We start from the raw sequence: 14019 nt of genomic DNA, 5'->3' as shown, positions 1-14019 counted from the left end.
CGATGTACTTGATTTTCACCCTCTTGCCTCTTTGTGTGAGTGAAAGGTGAGCATCATAAAACCTGTGGATCCTATTGGAAATGCTTTCATGTCCTTAAAGTCATACTAAAGTCTCAGTTTTTTTCTTTAAAAATAACATGTCATACTTACCTGCCCTGTTTAATGGTTTTGCACAGAGCAGCTCAGGATCCTCCTCTTCACGGGTCCCCTATCAACGTCCTTGGCCCCTTCCTCTTGTTGAGTGCACCCACAAGGGGGCAGACACCGAGGAATTGTTTATCCCCACCCCTCTCTCTCCTCATTGGCTGACTGACTTTGACAGCAGCAGGAGCCAATGGCATCATACTTCTGTCTCAGGCAATGACGAGGGAGAGTCCCAGGCAGCCAAAACACTCCTACAGCATCACTGGTTGGAGATGGGGCTCAGGTAAGTATTAGGGGGGCTGAGGGAGGCTGCTGCACAGAGAAGGCTTTTTATCTTAATTAGCGATGGGCGGAACGCCCCCCGGTTCAGTTTTTTCTCTCCTTCCTGAGCCATGCAAGACCACATGATCTTAACTTGGAGGGATGCCATGCCAGGGAGGACCCTCTGGAAAAGCACCTAATCCTCATGTTGATGAAGATAAGGGTCTATTCTTCATGACCGTTGCCAATGGTTGTGGGGGTCTGTGTGGGGATCTCATCAGAATTTGTAAGCCTGTTAAAAATATGGGGGCCTACATATATCACCTCCCCTCAATGAGTAGGTGGTGCATATTAACTGTTTAACTCATAAATAAAGACACCCAAATAAAAATTAAAATACCCAAAAAAGAGCCCCTCCTTGTAAATCCATCATCAATCAGGATGCCCTACGCCTGCTGGCTTGTCAGAATTAAAAACTGGGTTGACCTCATGTACATGACTAATCCCAATGGTACTGCTTGCTGAATGACAGCTCCCTGAGCTGTCATCAGCTATATAAGGGAAGGGGAGGGCAAAGTAGTGACATCATTGACAAAATATGGCCAATGACAGTTGCTGTTACCCATGTGAGTAATATACCAGAGATGGTTGCTAGGCACGCAGCAGGCACCAGCACTTGCCGCTTTTTTAGGAACCACTGACAGCAGGAAGCTGTTATATATAGAAGCTGTAGAAATACCACTTCTATAGATGATGCTCAGCTCCCAGGGCAGAGGGGACCAAACGTTTGGCCATTCTTCCAAACACCCTAACAGCCTAGGTTTAAGCCAAACTATTGGCTCATCCCCACTCCTCACGCCAATGTAGGAAAGAGATGAGGGAAAGAACTCCTCACATAGATCAATAGGTAAAGGAGTGAAGGAGAAGAACTTCTCACATGAAGGACTGGAGGAGAAAACTTCACATATTCAATCAGGGAAAGAGGTGGGAGGAAGAGATCATCACATAACTAGGGGCTATGTATGAATGGGGTTGGCCACCACTGATCTAACCTTAGTAGATTGTACCATTGAGTTGTAGTGTGTGGTCAATTCTCTTGCAGCCGATCACAGTTGTTGGGCTCACACCTTTTAAATCTCATTTTATAGCATTTCTGAGGTCCCAGTTCTGCTCAGTTCCTGTATTGATCTAAAACCTTATTGTCACTTCTATCCTTCAGGTTCTGGGAGAAGGATCAGCCTGATGATTGGCAGGATCACGGTTTCGGAGGAGGGGAAGACTGTGCTGAGTTAAGGAATGGATATGAATGGAATGATGGTCACTGTTCTCAAATAATAAAGTACATCTGTGAAAAGCAGATCTTCTGATATGGACTGAAGGACACCAGAGGACACCTTATATCTTTATCTATTGTACCTTTTTGCTCCTCCATCATACTTCAGCCATATAGAATATACGACTGTATAATAAAATGCTGCGGGACATGCTGGGACTTGTTGTTCTAGAATTGACGGATCTCAGAGCGTCCAATCTGCTGTTTTCCAACCTTTTCTTTAGTCTTGCACAGTTGTATAGGGTCTTGTATTTCACCACATGCTATGAGCGTCTCCCAATGTGCATTAGAAGCTACCAAGAGTCAGATAGAGCCCTGCCTGATTTCTTGGCTGGAGGAGGTCCAGTGTCACCTAGGTCTCTTCTCCCCAGCCTGAGTGTCCCTGACCCACCATAAGTCATTCACTGAATTTCAGGTCTTTCAAACATGGAGGGTCAGCATCACATGTGGGTGTTATCTAGGGTGATCTGCATGCAAACCAGTGAGTCACCCTCCTTCTTGAGACGTACCATTTCACATGTTATCAACATGGGGGGGGGGGGTAACTTGCCAGAGGGGACAAGGTCTTTAACCAATTTCATACCAGGCACTTTCACCCCTTTTCTGCTCAGGCTGATTTTCAGCTTTCAGCGCTCTCTCATTGTCAATGACAATTGTGCGGTCATGCAATGCTGTATCTAAACGAAATTTTTATCATTTTTTTCACATAAATAAAGCTTTCTTTTGGGGGTATTTTATCCCCACTGCGTTTTCTACTTTTGTCTAAATAAACAAAAAAAGATGGAAAATTCTGGAAAATAATGTGTTTTTCTTCATTGCTGTTATAAAACTTTGCAAAGAAATAATAGTTTTTCATAAATTTAGGCCAAAATGTATTCCGCTCCATTTCTTTGGTGAAAATAACACAAATCGGTGTATATTATTTAGTCCATAGGAAAGTTATAGAGTTCACAATCACAAACTATGGCATATATATCTGAAAATTGATCAATCCTGATTTACTGACGGCCAATCTCGTTTCCTAAGGCCCGAAGACATCAGGACAGTACAAATACCCCCCAAATTACCCCTTTTTGAAAAGTAGACAGTCTAAGGTATTTAGTAAAAGGCATGGAAGGTTTTTTGAAGTTGTAATTTATGACAATTTTTTTGGAAAATTAAGAAATAAAATAAAAAATTCAAAATTTTTTATTTTTACATACTACATAGAAACTTTTTGTGACCAGAACAACCCAGTGTTACTATAATAACACTATAGTACTCTGGGAGGTGAACGGGATTTTTTTTTCTACACACTATGATTGCTTATAACAGTGAATATTACTGTTATAAACAACCATTTTTTGTAAATGAAATCTATTTATTCAGTGTTTACTATTGTGAACCGCAGTAAATGTAGGCAGGTGCAGCAGTCTTTTCTCTCCTCTGCAGGGAGCGCTCCCCCCGCAGTGGCATTACAGATAGAGAGGAAGTCAAGAGGGACATGGTTCCTTTATGGTTTCCTGGGTCACTGGGGAAGCTACCCGATTGGATGCTGCTGCCCCATGTGACTCCAGCAGCCATCATGGGTCAGGCAGAGCCTATTTAAGGCTCTGACTCCCAGGTTTGGCGTGCATTTGAGAGTGGATAGCATTGGGACAGGTTAGGGACAGAACTAGCGGCAGGGAAAAGTTCCAGGTGAGGAGGGAAAGTGTAGGGCTCGCAACTTCTCTGGACATCTTCCCACTTGGGCACGAGGCTCTGTCCCTCCTAACAGGTTCTGTTAGTAAGGCTGTAACCTGCTCTCTACAAGCTGTTGGGACCCATGACTGTTCCTGGTTGGGCCGTCTTCCCACCGGGTTTATTGTGAACTGTCTCTGCATTGTCTCAATACAAATTCTTTTCATCGCACTTAAGACTGTGTGTGTTATTACTGTGGCACCACGCTGCACCCCATCTACATACAGATAAAGATAACAAATTTAGTAATATTGGAAAATGTAACAAGAATACTTAGTTATAGATGGTTTTTCACCACTGAGTCCCCCGTCTTTACGACATGGCATGATGATCAAACTAGACGCGTGCTCGCCCTAGTACAAGGCTCACTGGGATTGATTTACTAAAACTGATGTGCCAAATCTGATGTATCTCTGCTTCTAGATTTTATTGTCAAAGCTTAATTGAACAAGCCAACATTAGAAGCTGATTGGCTACCATGCACAGCTGCACCAGATTTAAATAGGAGTTTATGTAACGCCTTTCTAAACTCTGGTAGGTTACAGTCTTGTGGAAAAACATAGTTTTGAGGCTTCTGTTGGTCAAGAGAGGAGCGGTAACGAAAGGGACCGCCTCAGTGATGCATTTCAATTTTTTTAGTCCTCAACATCCAGGGCTGTGAGCTTCCACATCCCATCGGCAGCGTCTACATCATATGGTGGGAGATTATTTAGGGTCAAAAACAGACATGGAGAGCTTTCCAGTTGATGATCCACTGGGTTACTGGGTCATGAGAATAGACCACTGGTCAGAACGTGCCCAGTATGCTGCTAGGCTAGGCCCTGCATCAAGCGTGCTTTCCAAATAGGCATTCAGTGCTGCTGGAGGTTTTGTGACAGGTAAGAGAGCTTGTCTGTCCACAGACTCCGTGGTCCAGCTGACATTTATCAAAATGAATCAGTCCTGTATTAGCAGCAGCTAGTAAACCCCTGATGCTGATTTCGCTGATTAAGTGATTTCTGAATCTGGAATCTCTGAAAGACTGCCTAGGCTGCCTAGCTTTGTGGGTGTTAATGCCATCTGGAAGAATTTTTTTGATGTAGGTTTTATGGGCACAATTAACACCCAAGGACCAATTTTTCCACACCTGTTTGATAGGTGCATGTCATTTAAATTTTTGACAGCAAGTCCAATTATTCATCAAGAGTACCTCTGTAGGATAACTGTGTGAAGGCACCACCAACACACCCATTGTTCCCTACCTGTTACTTCTATCCAAAGTCAACAAAAGAGACACTAGACTTAATCCAAAAAATCTCTAATCTTGTACCGAGTGTACTACATTGTGGCCTCATCATACAGACTGGCTCCCCAAGCCATTTCTTATAAAATAAAGAAAGCTGGCAGGTAAAATTAAATTTTTTTGGCTTTATAAATGTCATTATTGCTGCAGCAGGTTCCTTACACTGGTACAGATGTGCCACTTTACAGGCGGACTAAGGGGACTCCCCAGACACTATATTTAAAGGAATTTTTAATTTTTATTGATATTTTTCATTTTTGTGGTTTCACTTTAAGCCATAGTAAATCACTTTGAACACTGTGGTGGTAGCTATGGCGCTCTCCTGAAACAGCAAAATGTATATATATCTCTATCTCCTATAATTCAGAATTCACCATGATGATAGTTAATTAATACCACATGCAGATTGCAAATTGGAAGTGCTAATGCTAGTAAACATCTGTAAAAATCAATATATGTATTGAAAGTGCTAGTGCTAAACTAAATCTGTAATAATTAATTCAATGTGCAATGTGCAAATTTCAAACTGGCAGTGCTGGTGCAAATAAATATAAAAAAAAAATAAAAAAAACAAGTTTATTCTATATTACACAGCTATGTGCAGTATAAAGTGCTTGCGCTCTTTGTTCAAAAAAAAGGTGGGTATAAGTCTTCTATTATCTTCTCCACATATTAAAGTCCATTTGACTCAAAAGCAAAAATCTTTAAAAGTTCCACATAGATCAAAGTGACTGGTGCTCGGTGTTCTGGTGTATCCTGAATTGCAACCGGTGCGTTTTCCGTGCATAAGACAAATTACCGCACTCACCAGCTCCCCCGCCCCTGCAGGGGTTAATGCGCCTCCACAGTGTGAGCCCCTGTGTCGCTATATGAAGCTGGTCCAGTTATTATTCATAATAACTCATTTAAAAATTATGTTTTTTACAAACTGCGTTCATTGATACATGTCCCTCAGGACTTCAATGGGGTTCAGTATCCTGTTCCAAACTTTTTCGATGTTAGAAAGTTCTGCCGCAAACCAAATCGGGGGTTGTTCAGCCCATGTCTATACTGTGTTAAACATGCAAAAATGCACTGAAATTTACTGCAGTAAACCTACAATAACGCACTCATATAAACCGCGGTAAACGTGCTATATATATATATATATATATATATATATATATATATATATATATATATATATATATTAGCAAAAACCTTATAGAATAAAATGGTGGTTGTTGTAATTTGTTATGTTGCATAGTGTTTGCGCAGCAATTTTTCAATCGCAATTAAAAAAAAAACACTTTAAATGCAATAAAAATACAATTTTACTATTATTATTATTTTTATTATTATTATTATTATTATACAGGAGTGTAGCCAATATGTAAACCAATTTTTTGTAAAATATAAAAGATGATGTGACGCTGAGTAAATAGATACCTAACATGTCACACTCGTGGTATGGTGACAAACTACAGTACTTAAAAATCCCCACAGGCTGGGGTTTACAATTTCTTACAGGTTACATGTTTCGCATTACAGAGGAGGTCTAGTGGTAGAATTATTACTCTCATTCTAAAGTTCATGGCGATATCTCACATATGTGTGGTGCGAACGCGTTTACATATGTAGCCGCAAACTACATATGTGTTCGCTTCTGTATTCAAGCACAAGGGGACGAGGGTGCTTTATTTATTTATTTTTTATTATTCTTTTTTTTCACTTATATGAGGAATTATATAAACGCGTGTTATATGTTGATGGTTGACATGAGTGCTACCCATTTTAGTATGACATTGTTCCCCTGTAGAACCAAAATAAAAAAAGAGAAATACTACCAATAAAAAGGGGAAGGAATTACCAGAAAGGTCTCATATCCTCTATATACAAGATCCTCCATAACTCATCACCACCCACGTTAGAATCTCATCTCTACATGCGGAGGTGGGCCAAGACTTTACCCACTCCTTTATCTCTTCCTCAATGGCAGGAGATCTGGACTTCCATTTCTAAAGCCTCTAGGTGCGTGGAGCAGAGAGGGACAGCCTACAAGGTTTTGATGTTTTGGTACAAAACCCCTGAAGTTTTGCATAAATATGACCCCTCGCTATCCCGATTATGCGGGAGGTGTTTGCGCGATGTGGGTACGCATTACCATATCTTTTGGGGTTGTCCATTAATTATATCTTTCTGGTCCTCGGTTCAATCCCTGCTCCAATCAGTGTTGGAGATAGATATTCCGTTGAACCCAGCACACTACTTATTGGGCCTCCCGGTCCCGGGTATACCTAAACATGCCAAGAAACTGATGGCATTTATTCTTTTAGCTGCCAAGAGAGTAATATCTACCCACTGGCTGTCTCCTGCTCCTCCTGCGCAAACCCAATTAGTCTCAACCATTGCACAGATACGCAGGATGGAGCATATGACGGCAGTGGTCCAGACTCCTTGCCCCAATTCTCTAAGATATGGGATTCCTGGGACAACTCCTTATTTAAACCGGAATCCATATCCTGTTACATTGCCCCTAGGGCGATTTACTGCGGTTACGCCTCAGTATTTATATCACCTACCTCCATTGCATGTTTTATCACTATGCAGTTACTGTATCCAGATCCGTGGTGTACCCCCCCCCCCCCCCTTCCCGTTATTGTTATCTTTATGTGCCTTTCTTTTCTTTTGGTTACATGAAGCCCACTCAAGGATGATTCTTATGCTGTGATTATGATGACAATAATGATTGTTTGTAACGTATTTGTTTTCTTTATGTCTTGCAAAAACGTTTTCAATAAACGCATTAAATAAAATAACAAAACGGGGAAGGAAAGAGGGAAGAAATCATATTCTATATCAGTGTCACGTGTTGTTATGTTTGTCAGAATTCTATTTCTTGCGGTAATCTCTGAACTTCCACAACTGAAGGTTTTAGAAGTATCATGGCAAAATGCCAGAGCTCTGACATAACTGCCGAGGATGGTTAACCGCAGACCCAAGAAAGAGATGTGGCTTCTGCTGACAGATGTCTACAGATGGGCTGGGTTTCCATAATGGAAGTCAATCATTGGCTGTTATTGGAAAGAATAATATAAGATCCTAATACATTACTATCGTAATTAACTAATTACTGTATGTGCTGGAGATTCAATCTTATCTGCTTTGACTTGATGGAAACTTCTCCCAAAATGAATAATAATTATATAGCAATTTTAGACATTGTGTTCCCGGGTCTGTACACCTGCTTTGCCCATTATGAGAGTCCCCATCATCCCTGTGCTGAGTTTCTGGGCCTGCAAATCCCTTGTGCCCATTATGAGGGGTTCATTTTGTTTATTGAAAAATCTTACAAACAATAACTTATATACAATAAAACCATAATAAATAAATAAAACAAATTTACAGAATACTGTACAAAACAAAAAAGCAAAAAAAAAAAACAAGAATGTAATAAATGGTGCAAACCAAATTGCATACAACATAATCCCTACGGGAGAGCCAGACTAAGGAACATCACCGTCACCATGCATGTAGCCTTTTATCAACAATATATTTGATCTGAAAATCTAGGAGAGTAAAATTAGAATACAAAGAAAGCCCACACACCCTGAGATCAACAGTTAGCAGCTACAGAGTCCTGATATTCCTCAACACCCTTATCCAGGCCTCCTGCTGCCACCTGTCTTTCTCTGGACCCTGAATCTTCCCAACCTCACCTAGCGTCCTGCATCACCACTTCGACAGGGAGGATTTTACTCCGTAAGGATACCAGACACTGTGCACTCCACGTGAAATAACTGACTACTAGACTAACTAAAGAAAGTGTTTCCAAATCATAATCCTGACAAGTCTGGAATGCCCCATACCCCCACTCTGCATAACTCTCCACCCTCTTTTACACCTCTATATTTAAAGGGCACTGAAGTAGAAACTGATCCATGGACTCCACCACTCCTCCACACTCCACTCTCAGGCAGCCCCGATCAGTCATGGAAAGAAACTTCAAGTTACTGTCAGAAACCATCAATCAGACTGAGACAGAAGTACAGTTAAATCACACTTGTTTAATAATAATAATGAAAAAGGTACGTCTCTAGAGATGTGACCAAGGCGACGGCAGAGATCATCTGGACTGGACGACTTGAGTAGGCAGGATTGACAAGCAGGATATCATCAACAGGTCAGTCAGTGTGGAGAGATAGGAGCTGGCAATTAGCCAACAGCTGAGTGGCCGGCTTTGAGAAGGAAGGGCTGAGCCCAGCCCTGACAGTACCCCCTCCTCAATGACCCCTCCCCCTCGGAGGACCACTAGGCTTGAGGGGAAAATGTCTATGAAAATCATGGAGTAGGACAGGGGCATGCACGTCTGAGGATGAGACCCAAGAGTGTTCCTCCGGACCCTCCGCACAACTCAGGAGTTTTTGTAACGCCATGGCAAACTGATCCATGCAGTGATCCTGCTCATCCAATCTGGAAAAAATATTACCAACAAGTGGATTGACTGAATCTTCTGAATTCATGGCCTTTGCCTACTGTCAGAAGCCATGAATCAGACTGAGACAGAAGTACAATTAAATGACACTTGTTTAATAATAATAAAAAAAGGTAAACAGATTAAACATAGTCAAAAAATAGCCAGAGTTCAAGAACCGGAATGGATAGTCAGACAAGCCAACATTTCAGGGAGCCAGAGATGAGCGTAGTTGAAAAGCGAGCAGGATCTGGAGCCAAAATGAAGGCCAGCCAAGCAAGCCTTTAACAAGAACACAAGAGAGCGTTTCTAGAGACTTTGAGCCTGACTCCTCCTGTTCTCACTTTCAGGGGATTCTGGAACTTAGGGAAGCCCTCTCTCCATTGGCCTGCAGCACCAAGTACGTGATACCCACACTGCACTCCATAGGCTGAAAATGTGGCAAACTACCGGTCACATGACCCACACTGTGCTACATAGGTAGAAAATATGTCAGTCCACTGGTCACAAAACAGGAACACCCAAGATCAGAGCAGATTAACAGCCAAACATCATATAAATAAACAAATTATACTAAAAGATAAAGTGAAAATATTCATCAGAAACAGCTTCATGAGTGTTTGGCTATAATTAAAGAACAGTTATAAACAATGAATTGTTTGAAGGCAGTGCCATCTTCTGGGGATATGTAGAAAAATCAACTTTCCACCCGCATGTATCATTCAGTGCATATAATTACATTAAAAACAGGAAGTTCATAAGAAACCACAAATTACATAAATAATAACAAATAACATAAAAAAGCACATAAAAGAAAAAAGAAAAGAATAGGAAAGAAGGAAAAATATATAAGTTTATTACTCATTGCTCAGGAAACAGTTCACGTCTTATTCAATATTCATGCCAACTGGGACATAAGTTTTGAGGTCATAAATCCAGCTGCTTTCCAGCCCCCAAATTTCCCACCTGACATGACTCCCTCTCCAATGTGGAGAAAATGTATCTATTCTCAAAAAAAGGGAGCCCCCAGGATTCTTGCTATGGCAATGTGCATTAGACATTTGCATGATTAAAAAAAAATGTTTACCGGTAGTTTTGTTTAGATTCAGTAATCCATTTTTGTTAAATTCAGTTGATTTGTTGAATTTGTATTCAGGCTTCGTTTGTATATCGTATTTGGAATTCGTCTTTTTTTGAGTTTGCTTCTAATTTACCAATTTTTTCCAATTCAAAACTTTCAAATTGATACATTTTGAATTGGTCGAATTGAAAATGTTTTTTTTTTTTTTTTCTTTCAATTCGAATGCGGCAAAGTGAACAAGCAAAAGAAAAATCTTAATCAAATGATTCCAATGACTTTTTAAAACACCTTTGGCTTAAGAAAAACAGCGTTATTTCAAAATTGTACTCAAATAACACACACAGTCTTTGATTTCAGAAATATGTTTACAGTTCGAATTTGAATGGAATGCAATGTAAAATTCTATTCAAATTTCAATTTGATTCTTGGAAATTCAGACACATTTGGTTTTGGTATTCAGAACATTCGCTAATCTTACTTTATGGTGTAATTTAGGTATTTGAATCTATCCGAATCTCTGAATAACAAAGAAAAAGAAACAAAGAGGCGCCTCCAGGTTAGATCCAGTTGCATTTATTATATATACAGGTGCATAAATCCAATTGCATGTATTAAAAGAGATTTCCAGCACAATGACCTCTTAATGTGGCATCCATCCAGTGCTTTTTAGCCTGTTTGCACAAATCCATGTGTGAGGAGTCCTGTCCAGCAGGATTTCCTGGATGATCTATGGGAGCTGGGACCAAGGCTTAGCTCTGGTCAGCGGTGGAACGCAGGTGTCAGGCGCGGAGATGTCACATGCAGTAGTAGCGGTGGAATGCCTGCGTTCTACCGCTAACCAGAGCCAAGCCTCGGTCCCAGCTCCCATTGATCGTCCAGGAAATACTGCTGGACAGGACTACTCACACATGGATTTTCTGCAAACAGGCTAAAAAGCACTGGATGGAGGCCACATTAAGAGGACATTGTGCTGGAAATCTCTTTTATTACATGTAAGTGGATTTATGCACCTGTATATATATTAAATGCAACTGGCTCTAACCTGGAGGAGCCTCTTCTGTTCTTTTTGCATGTTCTGGAGTCTGCTCTCAACTTCCTCCTGAAGGCTTGCCCTGGTGCACGGACTTGTTGTTAATTAATATATAGGTTGTTTCTCCCTTCTCTCCCCCATTTCCCTATAGTTTTTACCCTTTTCATCTGCACTGAGAATTTTATGACAAGGACTTGCTTGAATGGACATTTTTTTATCATTTCATACCAAGTGACAGCATCACTATCCCCTGTGTTTTTTTGAATAACAAAGAATTTGTCTGAATATTCATTTGGAACAAAATTAACTGCACATGTCTAATATGCATAATGTTTGGACGCGCTATGTCCAGAGGACCCATGTCTGATATTTCCTATGAGTTCTTTTATCCTAACTTGCATAGTTCTTATTGTGCAGCCCACATATTGAAGGCCACAAGGGCATTGAATGAGATATACAACATTTGTGGAGAATTAAGTAATAATGTAAATGTTTTTGATATCATAAGTTGTAGAGCGTGACCAACGACTGAAAGTTGCACACCAATCTGTTGGAGACAGCACATCTCCAACAAGGGAAATAAGCTTTTAATTCTTGAAGAAATGTGGTCCTATTGGGTTATCAATCACATTGGGAGCTACATAGGGTCTGAATGGTTAATCCAACCCACAAGACCACTTGGGGAGAATTAGGAATTTTAGTACCCAAACATTTGTCATTCTTTAGAACCATCCATTGTCTATGGAAAATTGTTTTAATGTCATAGTATTGATTGGAGTAAGATGTGATAAACAAAAACCCAAAGGTGTTGATATCTCTCTATCTTAGGCTTGTCTCTCAACATGCTGGCCCAATCCAAATCACCTACATCAGAAATTATTCTATCCAACCCATTGATCCTATATCCCCATCAGTAAATCTAGATCTTAATACTGAGGGCTGTTTTAGATAGTCCTTCCTAAGAGCACAATTATGTCTGATTCTGAGGAACTGATTCCTCAGGACAGACCTTAGCCAGGAGGGATGATGACAACCTCCTTGGCTAATACAGCTGTCTTACGATCCGTCTCCTTGAAGTAAGTGGTAGTAACAATAGAACTGCCCCTTACTTCTATATGTAAATCTAGAACGTGCATTCTCACACTACTGGTCTCCTGCTGTAAAATGATCCCAAAAGTGTTCTCATTTAGATAGGTGTTTATCATTCAATGACTGTAAATCACCATCCTACAAGAGGAGCACATCATCTATGTACCTCCTCCAGGCGATATGTTCTGACCTATGGCACCCAAGACAATGTCCCCCTCCCACTTAGGCATGAACAAATTTGCCAAGCTGGGTGCAAACTTTGTACCCGTGGCTACTACTCTATTCTACTGTAAATAGAAAGAACCACGGAACCAAAAGTAAGTATGTACGATGGCAAATGGCACTAGTTGCAAAACAAAATTTCTCTGAAAAGGTACCAAACTGGTATTCCTTCTAAGGAAAATGTCAACTGGCTCAATCCCATGATTGTACAATGTAACTGTCCTTCCACTGCATATTACTAAGAACAGTTATGACCTTTGTGGAATCTAATGGCAGCCCATCCATGCGGGGTGCATGGGGTGCAGCCACCCTAGTCCATGTGCCCGGCCCCTAATCTACATGGATTCCGATGGGGTATTTTTTTGTAGAAGCACATGATTAGAGCCTGAGGCTCTAATTGGCTTAAAAAAGGGTAGGCTCGGGGCACAAAGCATTGAATTTCAATCTCCAAGCCAAATATCGCTCAGGTGTAAATAGGGCTTAAAATGTATGCCCAGTCAAAACAAAAATTTACTTCCACCACCATTTTAAGCCTATTCTATCTACCCTTCAAAAGGAAATATATCTACACCATGTTCCAAGTTATTATGCAAATTCTATTTCAGTGTCACAAAGATTAAATATTTCGTTTTTCAGTTTAACTCATGGATGGCATTGTGTCTCAGGGCTCTTTTGATCACTGAAGACAATCTCGGACACCTGTGATAATTCGATTGCCAGGTGAGCCCAATTAAAGGAAAAACTACTAAAGGAGGGTGTTCCACATTATTAGGCAGAGCACCATTTTCAAGCAACATGCAGAAGAAAAAGGATCTCTCTGCTGCCGAAAAGAGTGAAACAGTTCAATGCCTTGGACGAGGTATGAAAACATTTGATATTTCATGAAAACTTAAGTGTGATCATCGCACTACTAAAAGATTTGTAGATTCAGAGCAAACATGGGTTTCGTGCAGATAAAGGCACATTGAGTTCCTGACTGACCACTTCCTTCCCTGGCACAGAAGGAAGAACTATGCTTTCCATAATGAAATCATCTTCATGCATGACAATGCTTCATATCATGCTGTGAAGAATACCTCTGCATCAATGGCTGCTATGGGGTTAAAAGGAGAGAAAGTCATGGTGTGGCCTCCATCCTCCCCCGACCTCAATCCTATTGATCTATGAGGGTGGGAGACATTGTTTACATCAATTATTTAGGTAAATGAGAAAAATATAATTTGCATAATAATTTGGGAACAGGGTGTATACTTCTATACCTACATAATAATTCTATATCTATCATATATACAGTTCCTATTAGCGCTACAAACTATTAGTCATGTTCATTGGCATGTACAACCTGAAAAATATAAAGTAAACTAAGTTCCAGTGGAAAAATAGATATCAGGATACAGAAAACAAA

The 14019-nt window shown here is 40.5% G+C and overlaps 1 protein-coding gene across 1 annotated transcript in view; it reads left to right on the top strand.

The window, feature by feature from the left end:
- Nucleotides 1-3628, top strand: part of LOC143961736 (asialoglycoprotein receptor 2-like) — a 59798-nt gene extending 56170 nt beyond the window's left edge. The window contains exon 9 of the mRNA XM_077471077.1: nt 1625-3628. Within this exon, the coding sequence (XP_077327203.1) occupies nt 1625-1772 (148 nt within the window). The 3' untranslated portion in view covers nt 1773-3628. The remainder of the gene's footprint in view (nt 1-1624) is intronic.
- The last annotated feature ends 10391 nt before the right edge of the window (nt 3629-14019 follow it).

The sequence above is a fragment of the Lithobates pipiens genome, unplaced genomic scaffold, assembly GCF_037356315.1.
Source record: "Lithobates pipiens isolate NorthernLeopardFrog02 unplaced genomic scaffold, aLitPip1_a1.2 Scaffold_8, whole genome shotgun sequence".
NCBI classification, from domain to species: Eukaryota; Metazoa; Chordata; class Amphibia; order Anura; family Ranidae; genus Lithobates; species Lithobates pipiens.
The sequence above is the reverse complement of the archived record's forward strand: the minus strand, read 5'-3'. Positions and strand labels throughout refer to the sequence as shown.